At 36.6% G+C, this 16207-nt stretch overlaps 1 protein-coding gene across 1 annotated transcript in view; it reads right to left on the minus strand.

Annotated features, from left to right (window-relative positions):
* Positions 1–16207, minus strand: part of LRRC9 (leucine rich repeat containing 9) — a 110886-nt gene that overhangs the window by 27971 nt on the left and 66708 nt on the right. Inside the window, exons 19-26 of the mRNA XM_029952182.1 lie at positions 14981–15106; positions 13198–13332; positions 11789–11966; positions 9508–9728; positions 7963–8085; positions 3650–3780; positions 1560–1668; positions 720–859 (exon numbers count right to left, since the gene is read on the minus strand). Of these exons, the coding sequence (XP_029808042.1) occupies positions 720–859; positions 1560–1668; positions 3650–3780; positions 7963–8085; positions 9508–9728; positions 11789–11966; positions 13198–13332; positions 14981–15106 (1163 nt within the window). The remainder of the gene's footprint in view (positions 1–719; positions 860–1559; positions 1669–3649; positions 3781–7962; positions 8086–9507; positions 9729–11788; positions 11967–13197; positions 13333–14980; positions 15107–16207) is intronic.

Below are 16207 nucleotides of genomic sequence, written 5' to 3' on the forward strand. Positions count from 1 at the left end.
ACAATGGAGTACAACATGGCAATGAGAAAGAATGAAATCTGGCCATTTGTAGAAAAGTGGATGGACCTCGAGGGTGTCATGCTAAGTGAAATAAGTCAGGCAGAGAAGGACAGAAACCATATGTTTGCACTCATAGGTCTAACAGGAGAACAGGAGAAACCTAATGGAGGACCATGGGGAGGGGAAGAGGGAAAGAGAGTTGGGGAGAGAGAGAGGGATGCAAAACCTGAGAGACTATTGAATACTGAAAACAAACTGAGGGTTGAAGGGGAAGGGGGAAGGGGAAAAGAGGTGGTGGCAATGGAGGAGGGCACTTGTGGGGAAGAGCACTGGGTGTTATATGGAAACCAATTTGACAATAAATTATTTATAAAAAAAAATTAAAAAAATTAAAAAAAAATAAAGTTATCCAGGGACACGGACCAAAAAAAAAAAAAAAAACCGAATTGTATTTAAATTTTAAAAACATTAAACATACAATGTTTTTTCATTTTCTTTTTTCTTTTTTATATAATGGGTATAAAATTTTGGAAGCAGGGAAAAAGCAATGACAAAGGACTATTTTTTTATCTTTTTATTTGTGACATTTATTAGTGGTATATAGCTATTAAATAAGTATCAAGTAAGATAAATGTATGCTACTGCTATCACTAATGTGATTAATTGCTTTTTAAACTCCCAACCAAAATTGTTTATAATTGTGAAAAAAATAATAGTACCTGTTTATTTTTGAAGTTCCTTGTTGTCCATAGCCACTGGAAGGCACTTTCTGGTAGAGGAGCTGTCTGTTGGTCAAGTGAGCCTGAGGTTTTATTCTGGGCATGATTGACTCAATATGATTATAGTTGAGGCATAAGACCTATAGGAAGAATATCTTATTAATCAGATGTTTAAATATGAGTGCTGTATATATAAATATCTTTGGTTTGAGATTATCAACATCCTAAAAAGTATTATGATGGTATGGATAAAACTTGGATTATAATTTAATAATATATCAATGTTAAAAATGGCATAAATTATCTGAATTTGACATTGAATGTGTTTTTTATAATATGACTTCTAGGAAATGACAATATTTCAAACAAAATAATGGAGACTCCAGAAAGCTGCTCAGTGTTCTCAGTCTGCACTCCTTATTTCTCCAAGCCTGATACAGATGAAACAATTGTTTAGTTGGAGAGATCAACCATTTCCTTATGTTTAAAAGACTTTTGTAGATGGCTCAGCCAAAACTATAAGACAAGAGGCAATAAGGCTGCTTTGAGAACCTCAGTGTTCTCCACTATTATTCCATACCCACACTATAGAGGCACCCTACCATCCCATCTCCTACTGCAGAGTAAGATTTACTGCTTATAAGAAAATCACATAAAGCTGAGGTCAACCAAATTAATCTTGGAAAGTAATACTTTCTCCTACTTGGTGAAAAAAAACACTTTAGGAATAATTTCTCTTCTTTAATAACATAAAATACATTTTAATCCAAAGTAAAGAAGATTACAACTTGCACTGAAAACTTGAAAGAAAAAAGTAAAATCTGTGAGTAAGTAACTCACCTTCACATTAGGCAGATAGATCAATCCACTGAATGAGGTAAGATTATTGTTTTGTAGATTCACATTACATACATTTCTAAATTGGTCAACTGGAATCAAATCCACAGTGCTGAATTTAGATAAATACAGTCATAATTGTAATAGGAAAATTAGATAGGTGAATCATTCATGTACAGTCCCCAAAACATTAAAAAATACCTCATCTGACAAGTGCTATGAAAAAAAATTGCCTTAGTGTAAAATGTATGGGTCAAATAATTGGATAAATATATGTTTTTTGGACATTTATGTAAGAAAATGACACAGAATTTGAATGCTTTAAAACCCATGTCTATTACCACATAAACATAGCACTATCACAAAAGAAGCTTTTAAAATAAACATCTCTATTTCTTTATACATTTAGATACATGTTCATGAAATTGTAGTGAAGTTGATATAGTAAATCAAAGATTTTCAGGTTATAAACTGCAGAGGATATATGTGAAACACATTATTTCTGAAATTTGAGGAAGAGGTTAGAGATGGGAAAGAAAAGGGGAAGAAAGCAGGTGAGGTCTTTAAAAAAAGAGTTTTCTACGCAATCTCCCGAAAACTTTTATGGCATTCCACCTGTAAGAATGCTTTGGTGGTTAAAAACAATGTTTAGATTCCTAGTGCGTGGCTTTCCTGGTCCTTTGAGTCATGATAGAGAAGAGTATAAAGCTAAAGTATCTTACCCTAACTACTTTTTAAAAACAAATCCTAAAACCTGTAGTTATAATTATGATATACTTTTATCCATTAATAAGGCATTCATTCAACATATTTTAATTAGTATTTTCTAAGTGCAGACAATGTATTTGGAAAAGCTACAACAAATATGAGAAGATATTGTCTCTGGCCTCAAGAAATGGGATCCAGAAAAATTAAAATTAAAAAAATGATAGAATTAGATGTAATGGAATATTAGGGGAAAAAATACCTAGCTGAGGAAGTCAGTAATGACTTCACAGTGGAGAAAGACCTTAAAATGAGCCTTGGAAAATTTATAAGTATTTATCAGGCAAATTAGAAAAAGAGTTCCACCTAGTGGAACAAGCATAAGCAAAGGCAGAAACATGAAACAGAATCTTGTAATTAAGACTAAAGACTAAAATATTTTAGAATTTCTGGAGTAAATAAAGAGTAGTGGGCAGTAAAGGTAAGGGTTACAAGAGATAGATATAGAAAGAGTCTTCTATGCCATACAAAGGTATTTTATATTTTACTGCAGACAGTGGAAAGCCACTGAACAATGTTGAGAAGGGAAGTGATCTGATAAAACTTGCATCTTAGAAGGAGGTATGGGTTTGCAGGAAAAGTTATATAAGACAGAAAAACCAAAACTATCATCAATAGAGTTTCTAAAATAGTTCATTTCCCAACCTAGGCCAAAGGTAGTGACTATAGAAAGAAGAGGGGAATTATGAGACATACTTATAATATGTATACTGTAGAGTGTGGTGATCAATTACAAACGAGGACAAAGGAGAGAGAAATGACCTTTAGATTTTTGGTTCAGGGAACAACAGGTCGATATTGTCTCATAGATGGTATCTAAAGAGCAACTGAATTTTCAAGTAAAGAGCTGAGGTTTTGGCTAAACTTAAAGGATCATCATCATAAATTAAAACTATGGCTAATGATGTCTGTCTGTAAAGAGTGCAGAATAAGGAAAAGAGAGGAGAGAAAAGATTTATTTGCCAGGAGGACAGTGAGAAAAAGAGCATCAGAAGAATGGTAGCAGTAGAAGTCAGATTTCACTGAGGTAAAGTCCTATGTGAGGAGCAAATTTTAAAATTTTTAAATTAGAAAATATTCTAATTTTAAAGCTTGGTTATTAGGGAAGAAAGAAATAGAAGCTCTTAAATTGCTGACATTTTAAATCATAGTGTGTGATAATGCACTTCAGTGAGTGGTGAAATTAGCCTGAGATTTTGAAGTAGGGAAGATGATTTTCTGAATTACTGGTTATATTTGGATAATATGAACAGAAACCTTACTTAGATAATTACAATAATTGCATATTTAATTATGATATCAAGAAGCATATAATAAAATGATTGCACCTGATGGATGATGAAGTCCAGTTGAGTTCTTGCATTTGGGTGAAGTTTGAATGTCCTTGTCGTTCTGCAATCATGTCAGAGGTAAGTCTGCCACCAAACAAGTCCTTTGCACACTCAGTCTCTGGTGGTTCCTATATATAAGGAAGGACATTTAGAAAGTGATGTCTTCTCTTACAGATGACTAAATGACATTAATTCTTTGGTTTTAGGTCAAAATGGAGTGGACTCATTTCTCCCTATTCCTCCTACTAAATACAGCGAAAACTCCTATACATTATATATAAAATAAATATAAGAAGACTGAAAGGTGCAGAGAAGAAGGCAGACCAGCTAGGGACGTTGGACCTGAGGAATGATGCTGTGGTGAGTCTGCTGGTCTATTGTTGTGATTTATCATAAGAAATATATATTTGGCCTTTATCCACTGTTCCTGGACTGGCCATATGGTGAAGCAGAAGAGCAATGGAAAACTGGCCTATTAAAAGATGCCCATATGGGGCATGGCCCTATGGAAATTTGAGGAATACATTAAAGTAGGACACACTGATGCCCATCAGAACTCCCTTCCAGGTTTGAAAGGCGATTGGATTTGACAAGCAGATATCCCCCCATATGCTCATTTAAAGTGGCCACCTGGGTTTGCGAAATAGGTGAATATTCGAATACTGGGGGTCTGCAGCAATGTGGAGATGGGTTGAATATAGCCATGTTTCTCTTGCACCCTCTGAGGCACAGAATACCAGTAAGAACCGTTTTGTCTGCCAGCAAAAGGGACAGCTACTGCAGATGACCATGTGGCAGATTTCCCTGGCGGGAAGACCTTGAACAAACCTGGCAGGTCAGACTTATTCTTGTAACCCTAGGGAGCTACAAAAAAAGCCTTGACAGAAATAGATACTGACTCTGGACTAGGTTTTGCTTACCCAGTGGTAAATGCAAATACTCTGAGAGCTGTAAAAGAACAGAGACAGAAGAGATCATGCTAATTTACACAGCTGACTGTTCTTTCTTCAGACGAAGGAGCACACTTGACAGCTCATAATGTCCAACCGTGGGCAGTAAGATACCGTACTCGAGTAATAATTTGATAGAGAATTGGAATGGGCAGTTAAAACCTCAGTTGTCTAAAGCGGGAAGATGAAAGCATGAAGGGCTGGTTCACATGCCTTCATGAGAGTGCTCACACTCAGTGTGAACATGAGTGCGGCTAAAGGAATGTTCCCACTGCATAGATTTCTCTATGTTTCTGGTGTCTCTGGGGAAGGATGCTGTTATGACGATGCAATTCTTGCTAAGGGAAGGCGATGCTTGTATTCCACTATCCTTTTTATTCTTCCCGACATCACCTTGGCTTTTGTTTCCTACTTGAGCAGGGTCCATGGCTAGAAAGAAGGATGATTCCTAAGCAAGAAACTATGTTTTTTAAACCTCATGTCAGAACTCTTACAGGCCTGATGGGAATGGGTTTTGTCTTCACTCCATCTGGCAAAGTTGGGGTTAACAGTGAATGTTAGCTGTATTGTCTGAGGGCAAAAAATAGCTCATCAGTCCTGCACCTGTATAATCTCCCCCGATCTGAATGAGGGGGAGGCACTTGCTAAACTAGTATTGTCGTCTGCAATCCAGACCAGCACCTTTGGAAGGGTGGAAATGTTTGGGTATAAATGGAGAAAAGGAGAAATAGTAGTTATAGGGAAAAAATTAATAAATAAGTTATACAATGAGGGAAATCCAATGTTACATTAATACTTCAAAAGAGGCTCAGAGCAAGAGATGATATTCTCTCTTTTTTAAAAACGTTTATTTATTTTGAGAGAGAGGGAGAGAGAGACAGCATGTGAGCTAGGGAGAGGCAGAGAGAAAGGGAGAGAGAGAATCCCAAGCAGACTCCATGCTGTTAGCACAGAGAATGATCCCATGAATGACAAGATCATGACCTGAGCCAAAATCATGAGTCTGATGCTCAACCAACTGCACCACCCAGGTACCCTGATATTGTCTCTTAATTAATTAATTCAGATGCCTGAAAGGGGCAAGCTGTGTTTTCTGATACCACTCCTGCTTCTGAAATCTGAAAAGGTCTCTGATGAAAGCTTGCAAATCTCAGTGCCTTCACCCTGGGAGACATTTCCACATGATTATGGACTGGATAATGACTGAATGAGATTATAGTAATATGATAGTATCTTTTGAATTTTGTGATAATTTTGCTATAAAGGATGTGATCAAGAGCCAGGGAATGGACTATGATAATGTGATTTATAGTAACAAATATAGAGGCGCCTGGGTGCCTCAGTTGGTTGAGGGTCCAACTCTTGGTTTCAGCTCAGGTTTTGATCTCACAGTTTGTGGGATCAAGCCCCATGTGGGGCTCTGCACTGAGCATGGAGGCAATTGTGATTCTCTCTCTCTCTCTCTCTCTCTCTCAAAATAAATAAATAAACTTAAGAAATATATAATAACAAATATATATATATGATCTTCATCCACTGTTCTAGGCAAATAGCTCCTAAAACCCTTGTAATTTCCTATATGAGACATAGTGGCATATTTTGCTATAATATTTGGTTTCCTGACATCAGTTCCTGAATAGCTCCAGTGTCATAAAGGTGAAAGCAATGTCTTGTTTTACCCACAAGCTCCTTTCAACCATGCCTGAGTTCATGTTAAAGGGTATCTTTTTGAAAGTCCCTAAGGATGGGGGCTGTTTTCCAGGGGAGCCAACTATAATTAGAGGGTTGGAACTTTCAGTCTCACTCTCTGACCTGTGGGAAGGGAAAAGGACTAGAGGTTGAATCTGTCACCAATGGCAATGACTTAATCAGCCGTGCCTACATAGTAGAGCCTCCATAAAAACCCCAATGGAGGGGCCTCAGAAAGCTTCCAGGTTGGTGAACACGTGGAGGTGCTGGGAAGTGGTGTGTTCAGAGAGAGCACGGAAGCTCTCTGCCCCCGCCTATCTACCTTGCCCTCTGCATCTCTTCTATCTGGTTGTTCCTGAGTTATGTCCTTCTATAACAAATCAGTCATCTAGTAAGCTTTTTTTCCCTGAGTTCTGTGCCGTGCTCTAGCAAATTAATAAAACCCAAGGAGAGGGTGATGGGAACTTCCTATTTATAGCTGGTTAGTCAGAAGCATAGATGGCAACCTGGACTTGTAATTGGTGTCTGAAGTGAGGGTGGGGGCAGCGCTGGGGGACTGAGCCCTTAACCTGTGGGATCTGATCCTATCTTAAGGTGCATAGTGTCAGAATTCAGAGAATTGCTTGTATGTGGAAAACCCACACATTTGCTGTCAGAAGTGTTGTGAGTGTGGGGGAAGTGTGAGAGTAAAGGAAAAACAAGATTACATCTTGGTTTTGTTTTTGCCTCCTATATGTGGGACTAGGTGCTGGAGAAACAGAAACCCAGAAATGCCAGCCAGAGAAAACAAAAATTCACATAAATGTCTGTTCTCTATAGTCGAAAGACTAAGAAAGGGGAAGCCTAACAAGCCAGAAGCCTTTTAGACAAGAATGGGTCTACTCCAGCCAAACCCCATGGCATAAATTGTGGTTCCATCTACACCTGTAAAAGCAGAGGGGAGCACAGACTTCCATTCTTGCCCTACTGTAATAAGGCACCTCTCTGTCATCCCCCTGCTGAGCAAGTGGCCTGGATCGTCATCCTCTCCCAGCAGATGCGCCCCCCTCACAAGTGTTACTAGAGAATATTTGGGGACCCTGTTCCTCTTCTACACAGTAATGATGGCAGAGCATTCATGAGACAGTGGAGGCCAATGGGGAGTGTGAGCTAAGCAGTAGATAAAGCACATACCTTCAGGTTGTCAACAGAGGCCATTTGGGGGAACTTGGACTTGTACCTTCCACCTGACATCAATATTGCCTTACTTAAGTTTACTAATAACACTGACATACCAGTTTTTTGTTCAAATATATTTTGCTTAAATATTAACAACGGTATTTTTCTAGGAAAACGGAAGCTATTTTTAGGCCCAAGGGAATGGTAGAGCTCCAGAACAGATTTTTCTATCCTGCCCCATACTCTTTATTTTTATCAGGCATCAAATTCAATGGGTGCAAATGAAAGCAGTATCTTCCCTTTCCTGCCATCTCAATTTAGAAAAAAACCGGCTAAAGGAGAATGTTAAAAACTGGCTAAAGGAGAATGTTTTAAAACGCAGATCAAAAATGTGCTTTAGAGACCTAAGTTTGGGTTTCATACTAGTGATAAGGCGATGTTCAAAATGATGATGGCCTATGGGTATATAAATATGCAGTCTGGACCAAATGCTGAGTCATAAAAACAACCTACAATGGCGATTCCATCCAAAGCTTTCAGTTCTGGAAGGTGAAATATTACAAACAACCGGTAGTTTTCTTGATTCCATACAATAATGTTTCCATATATGTTGAGAATGACCAGGTTGCATAAACCCTGGGTAATAAAAACACATACATTTAAAGATATATCTATGTATCTCTATCTCTATCTTTCCCCCATATATATGTATTACTCTAGCAAGATTCTTTCCCTTTAAGAGTTTAATTATCCTTGAATTTTAATATTCGAATTACTCTATCATTTCATAGTGATTACAGTGCTTTTAAGTATACGTTTTATTGCAAGAGTTATCCTTTCAGACCAGTAAGTTCTAACTTTGTACAATATTTCAGCGGTATGTCTTAGATGATCAGAATCTCTTTCTTTTAGTACATGCTGCTAAATCTATTATCTATCAGTGGTAAAGACTTGGAGGGAACTTTTCTAAGTTTAAACAATATACTTTGTTTATGGAAAAATGGCCTATTAAGTGGTATGCGTGTGTGCATACAGACATAGTAGGAATGAAAAATACTGCCTTTTGATGGTAAGGGATAAAACCCATCTGCTTCTGTCTTCTGAGAGAGTAGCAGAATTCATCTCAAGGGAAAATGTGTTCTTATTAGAACATTTTGATGTGTCTGTTGTGCAGGAAGGGCCCAGAGTAAAGGTGGTTGGGAGCGGTTAAGACAGGTGGGAGTAATACTACTCTGCATCACAATGTAAAATGGTTTATATTGTTGCTGCTACCGTTGACGAGGTTGCCTCTGCAGCTCAGAAGAAGTAGTTATATTTGTGGAGAGGGATGGGGAGAAGCCTGAAAGTAAGGAAAGATAGGAAACAGATAGAAGTTTTGGGTAGGACATAAAGTCCTAGCAATATAGTAATCAGCAGAAGGAAAGAGGACATTGTGAGAGTCCCAGTGGTAGGAAATGGCCATTGAACTTTAGAAACAGTTAAGTCACACAGCGCATTTGAAGTGAATTCCTTTTATATGCTGTAGTAAACCTCCGTTTTATTCAAATCTCCAGTAAAGCCTTCAAAACTTCAGTTATATAGTAAGCGTTTCTTTGAGAGAGTTAAAGAGGACAAAGCTGGGGTGAAGTTGGCCAGAAAGAGTTGGACTTTCCAGTCAGAAGCAGTAAAAAAGTGAGAAGTAATCAAGAATTCTCTGAGAACAGGAAATGTTAAAGACCCTTACTCCCCAACCAGGTTGAGGAATCCTTGGAAATACTGAAGAAGGTACTAGTTAGAAGGGATGGGGCTTGGGTATTTTATTTGAGTACTAAAAAAAACTGCCCTAGTAGGTTACCAACTCGGGTAAAACATATGTATATGGTTACATATACATATGTTTTTATGTATGCATAAATTAAATGCAAATACATTTCAGTAAACCTTGTTTTTTATTTTTATTTTCTTTATCTTTTTCTCTCTATTTTCCAAATCCTATACACTGAACATGCATTATGCTCATAATATAAAGAAACAATACATACTTTAAAAAACAAAAACATTACCACCAGAGATAGTCACCTTTAAATTATAGATCTCCTGATTGAGAGCAATATAGTTATTGCTTATGTATAATTCAATTAGAGTAAAAGCTTTTTGTAAACCACTCAATGAAGTAATTCTGTTATTCTCAAGAGAAAGGGAGTGAAGATGAAGCATGTTATCAAAAATATGTTTTTCCAGACCATTGAGAAGATTATTATTTATGCTGAGACGGGTTAATTTAGTCAGCTTGGAAATGCCTAGAAAAGCAAGCACATTCAAGAAATAATTCAGATTGCACTGAAAAGTTAGTTTAAAAATTAACTGGCTGGCCATTTTACTCTTTTTCTTTACAGACTCTATAGTATTAACTATCATTGTTTTAACTTTTAAGAAGGATATAATGTGTATAAAGTCTCAGCTAATACATTAAATTCCAATTTTGGATTTCTATGTAGACTCAGTCTTCTTAGATGTTAAGGGAAAGTATTATGTAGGAAATATTGAATTTCACTTTTAAATAACCTTCAAATTATATAATTAAGATTTTCACCATCACAATAACACAAAGCTCAAAATCATCACCAGCTCCCTATTTTAAAGCATTAAAGGTAAGGAAGTATATACAACACTTCGGAAAGTATTCCTCATTGTGGTATCATTTGTATTAAAAAGAACCACTTGGCCTAATTCTACCTTTACATGCTTAACACTACTTTAAGACAGAACTTGAGAAAATGCCACCTCTTACCACAATCTAACCCCTAAGTACACGATGTATTGTAGGTATTTTGCAGGTAGGATAGTGCAAGTTGAAAGATGAGAACTTTGGAGTCAGAGTTGGTTTCAAATGTATTCAAATAGTATTTCAAACTAGATTTGGGATCGTAAGTATATTATATAAAACTGTGTATCCTCTGTGCCTCATTTTCCTCATCCATAAAAAGGACATACTTAAATCTACCTCTAAGGGGTTATGGAATTAAATGGAATCGAATTTGAAAAACATCAGTTACAAGTTTTGGCAAATAATTGGTTCTCAGGACATTTTATCCATGCTGGCCTTCACACCAGCCTTCATCATGGGACTATGCAATTCTGAGAGTAAATCAATTTAGGGCAAGTTAGGATAAAATTATCAGAGCACGAATCCTTAGATGGATATTAAACTTATCTGTGTCTGGAAAAAAAGAAGAGAAATAATTGTTAAAGCTTAGTGAGGTAAAACTATCATCTCTAAAAAGTGGGTAATAAGAAAAATGTAATTTGTAGGATTCTTCCCTTCAGTGGAAATAAAAAGGAAACTGGAAACAAGTCTCAGTTACACATACAAAGCAAAACTAACCCCTATTTTATGAGAATGGAAGAGACTAGTGATGGTTCTAAAGAGAGGTATCTGAGCTACCCCCAGATTTACTGAATTGAAATCTACAAAGGAGAAGCATGTGAATCTATATATTCAATAAGTATCCCAAGTGATTTTTATGATCAAGCAAGTTTTAGAAGCAGATTATTAGGAGCCATCAAAATAAAATATAATAAATATTATACATGCTGTTTTTAAGGATATCTAATACATGCTTTTGCATATGTAACTTTTTGAAATAGAATTTTCTACTTTATGGAAAAGTACACACATGTGCTAAAAATAATCCAGGAATTCAGAAGTGAATAAAGTATAAGTTAAGTCTCTTTTCTAGCCATGATTTCCAATTCTTACTTCTGCTCCTTGACAAGGACATCCTTGTTAGGAAAATGTACACACAGAAGTATTATATAGCCAGATAAATGTTTGTATTGGTGTGTGTGTGCATCCCTGACATTAGTAAAGCTGCTTCCTTGTACTTTATGTGGATCCCTATAAAAGGTCATAGAGTACATTTGATAATTTTCAACCTCCAGTGAGTAGTTTTTATTTTTGTTGAAGTCTTCAAATTTCTAAATGTAATCTTAATTCCATACTTTGAAAAACCAACTGTACTGCTTTATCTTTTTCAAAAGCACACCTCATTCATTCGTTCATTCTCGCCACTCAGATACTAATTACTGCTTAGTTTGTAATGTGCTAGGTTTGGTAATAGGCGGTGAACACTGGGATAGAGGAGAGGAGAGGGAAGTGAGAGCTGAAAGTCAGCTAGCTGGGCTCATTACAGACACTGGTCACAGATCCCACTGGTAGGTGTTCGGAACACTCTGCCCCAAACCTTCTTGGAACTCCTCTAGACATCTTTCTCCTCAAAAATTCTGTCCTCCATGTCATTCCCTTTTGGCTCTTGTTAATTAAACATTCATATTTTAAGATTTTAAAATTCTTAGATACCTTCTATCTTTGAGATACAGTTTCCATCTAATGTGAGCTCTTCCAAGTTAATACAGGATTCCAAGCCTTCCATTTTAGTGAGATTATTGTTGCTGAATGATGCCCATTTCAAATTTTCCAGTTTTTCTAAATTTGTGATTTCAAAGAGATGTTGCCCATCTAAATTTAAAGCAGTTATCTGTAGAATAATTCACAATTTATGTTACTTCTGAATCAGTATCAATAAATTCAATGTTACAAAAAGGCTAACGAAATCATTCAAATGTGGTAAGTAACAGCAAAGGAAATCCTTCAGAGGCTCAGGGGCACCTGGGTGGTTCAGCCTATTAAGTGTCTGACGTCTGCTTAGGTCGTGATCTCATAGTTCCTGAGTTCGAGCCCCGCATTGGGCTCTACATTGCTTGAGAATTGCTCTCTCTCTCTCTCTCTCTCTCTCTGTCTCTCTGCTCCGACCCTCCCCTGCTCACTCTTTCTCTCTCAAAATAAATAAACTTAAAAAAAAAGAAAAATAATTCCTTCAGGAACGAAAGACATGGTGAAGCTTACAAAAGGGTAAAATTTGACAAGATTATAACCTCAAGAGGGACTTATATGGATTTGTGGACACTGTGCTGTGCCAGATTTCCACTGCAGTGAAAGAGTTGTCCCAGCTGCTGGGAGTGTTGTAAGCAGACTCCTTCAGGGACAGCCTCCGCTGCAGAACGCTGCCTTGCCCAAGGTCATGCTCCTTTCCAGGTTGGCTCAAATCCAATGATGGAGTGATACAAAGACCTGGCCATTTCAGCCCGACTTGGGACAAATTTAAAGGGCCATTCTAATTCCAGAACTTGCTGTGGGGTCAGGCAGATCTGTCACTGGGCGTGAATCACAGCTAAATGTCTTTATATCTGGTAATAAATTAATGCCATTGATATCTTCCATTTTCAAGGGTCAGCTTCTCTTAACCCAGTTTTGAGATTTAGCAAGAGGCATAAGGGTGCTCTGTGCAGCAAAAGTAGCTGTTGGTACTCCATAACTCTTTCCCTTATCCTTGGCTGAATTGTGGCCAGTTCCCCTAGTGTCATGTCAGGATTCTTGATTCCTTTTACCTTGTCACCCAAACTTTTGGCTTGATCTCTCGTTCTGTGCTTTAAAGTTTGCTAGTTTATTTTGATTTATTATCAAAATCTACCCTCTGGTCTTGTAGTGTACATTTACCCTAAATCTCCAGTTCTTTGGTGACCACCATTAAGGCCTAGTCCCCATGACATTACCACTCATGACTTGACCTCCCTGTTTAATTTCAATTTGGCTCTTCCAGTTTTCTGCTTCTTACCTATCTATGCCCTCTTTAAAATACATGGACCAAAGTTGACTAAAAATCAATTTAAATTAAGCTTTTAAGTTAGTTAAATAGAATTAGTTTTTACCTTCAAGTACCAGTTTCCATTCAGATGTAAATGTGGTCCCAACTTTGAAATCTGTGTCAGAATTTTGGCAGAAGACCATATGCTAAGTATCCGTGGTCTCTCCTCTTTAGTACTAGAATGCTGTAAGAGTGATAACTAATAAAATAAAAAACACATCATGAATAAAGAAAATGGAATATAGAAGTTCATTTATATATAGTTAAAAGTACCTTCTCCTAGATGAGTGGCCCAATGAATAATTTTAAAATATGACATTTTCTTTGCCTTAAAATATTCTCAATATCTAGATACATTTCACTCTTTTTGTTTTAGCAGACCATTACAAAAAATAGTTATAAAACTATGAAAAGATTACTGTAATACAAACACCCATATAATCCATTCATTAAACAAGTTTCAGAGCTAGAATATTTCTCCCATCCTGGAAGCTCCCTGTGTGCCCCAGCCTAATCCTTTTCATCTCCTTCCCCTCCAGAGCCATGACTCACCTCATGTGAATCAATGCTCAACAAATCAATGCTCAAACAAATTTTGTACCTACCATTCATTTGCTTTCTTTATAGACCTATGTTTGTGCCTATAAAAAATATACCATTTAGTCTTACATAACTGAATAATATAAATGTATTCTATGACTTGCTTTTTTGCTCAGCATTGTGTTGATGACATTCTTCTAGGCTGCGGCACATAGCCGTAGTTCATCCACATGTCACGGCTATACAGTATCTCCTTATCGGTTCTCCCATCAATGAACATGGGGGTTGATTTCAGTTTTTCACATTGCTGTTATGAAGATTCTTGACTCTTGCTGCATACATGCAAGAGTTTCTCTGGAGTATACACAACTTGCTGGGGAATAGGATTAACTCTTTGGTAAAGCCAAATTGTTTACCAAAGTGGTTAGACCATTGTAACTTTTATTTCAAATTTTTGCTAAAACTTGATATCGTCAGGCTTTAAAACTCTGCCAGGTGGTGGCTGTAAATTAGTATATCTTGTGGTTACAATGTTCATTTCCTTGAATACTAATGTGATGGAGCATCTTTTCCTATTATTTGGCTGCTCTGATTTCCTCTCCAGCACCTTTTGCCTACTTTTCTGTTGGATTGGCAGTCTTTTTCCTGATACACTCAGTATATATAAATAGTATCTTTTGTTAGTTATATGTGTTGCATATTTCTTTTCCTAGTATGTAGCATGTTTTTTTCACTTTGTTTGTGGTGTACCCTTTAAGGAACAGATGAATTACTTTTAAAGTAGACAAATCCAATCTTTTATATTTATGCTCTTGGTTTCTTGTGTAATAAATTCTTCGCTCATTCAAGGGACTTGAATATCCCAGTGCCTTTTATTGACTATCCTCCTTGATCTGTAAGGGTAGTTCTATAATTTATCAAGTTTCCATGAGTGTAAGTGTCTATAATTGGTCTTTATATTCTATGCTATTGTCTTAAAGGATTTTAGTAAGTTTTGATTTCTGGTAGGATAAATCCCAAACTGTTCTTCAGGAGTTAATTATATTTTAATCAATAAAAAAGTTTCTTCCCTTCATTGTGAATGGATCCAAAATTAAACATTACATTAAGGATTTAATATTCAAATGTCTCACAAGAAGTACATAGCTAGAGAACTAGAGTAAAGATGTTTAGGATGCAGCTTCTTTGGCCAAAGTATAGCATTCTTAATCTGGATAAAATGGGCATTCCCTGCCCAAAGCGAGGTATGGAAAATATAACTTGTGTATTCTAAACAGCACAAGAAATATTAAACAGTGAAATCCAACCTGAGTAATCTTTGTTCCAGTAATAAAATTCATTGCTGCTGTGGCTTCTTCTTCAGAAATGAGGAGTCCGTCTAAATGAGTGAGAGTCTTTAATCTGCCAATAACACTCAGCCTTAATGTGGCTGGCTTGGGAAAAATAACAAAAAGTTAATTTTTACAAAATATTACATGTGTTATGGCATATAAAGGAGTGTGCTTCTTAATTCCTTCCTATGGAATTCAAAATTATGCATCTCCCACTCTCATATATATTTAAAATTAAGGGCTTAACTTAGTTCTTCAATAGCCAAAATTAAATTATTTTAAAAAACGAATCTCTTTGAAGCCCTATGACTCTACTCTCATGAAGGAGGGAAGTCCTGTGAGCTGTTGGAAAGTGCGGTGAAAAGTGCCCAGGGAACAACGGCAGTGCCTCCTGGTCTAGATCAGGGGTGAGGCGGTTCCTTGTGCACGTCTCTACTGATCTTTAGCCCTTGGCATCTAGTTTGGCAATGGGAAGAGAGCTGCACACATTCTGTGTCTGCTTTGGCAAAAGAAAAATATCCTATAATTTTCCTGAGCAAAAAAGAAATAGAACAATGTAAACATAGTCATGTGGCCAATTTAACAGAACCAATCATTAGCTTCTTTTTAAAATAGTGAACCCAGTCTTATATTCATTTTTGAAAATCAAGGAAAGGAATATTCTTGAAAATATTGGCTTGGGGCTTATTTTAAATACTTGGATATATCCTTAAATATAATCATTGAATACTGAAATCTCTTAGCAACAACCTTGGTAATTTTGTGATGAGAAAAAAGTAGTGTTCAATCAAATTTCCTTTTATAGCAGAACATAAGCTTCATAATGCAGGTTTATCAGGGGAAGTAAACAAATTTATTCCCCCCTGAACAGTCTGTTTCTCTCACTGTAGTCTATTATTCTTGGTCCCATGCTTCATTACAACAGGTTCTAGCACACCGAACTAACAGTCCCTCCTAAGATTTGCAAATAGCAATGGTATCTGACACTCTTAAAGCCACAATACTCTCAAACTCTTAGAGCTTATCAAAAAAATCCTTCCTTATAATAACACTTAATTCACTTGATCACTACATTAAATTCAACTTATGAAATACTTAAAGGAATTCTAGTAAAACAAAGATAGTTTGCCTGTTTCTGGCTACTAGTGAATAGTAGCGAGAAAATGGCTTTGAAGTAAAAATGATTCTTTGCTTTTTTTTTTT

The sequence above is a fragment of the Suricata suricatta genome, chromosome 9 (assembly GCF_006229205.1).
Source record: "Suricata suricatta isolate VVHF042 chromosome 9, meerkat_22Aug2017_6uvM2_HiC, whole genome shotgun sequence".
NCBI classification, from domain to species: Eukaryota; Metazoa; Chordata; class Mammalia; order Carnivora; family Herpestidae; genus Suricata; species Suricata suricatta.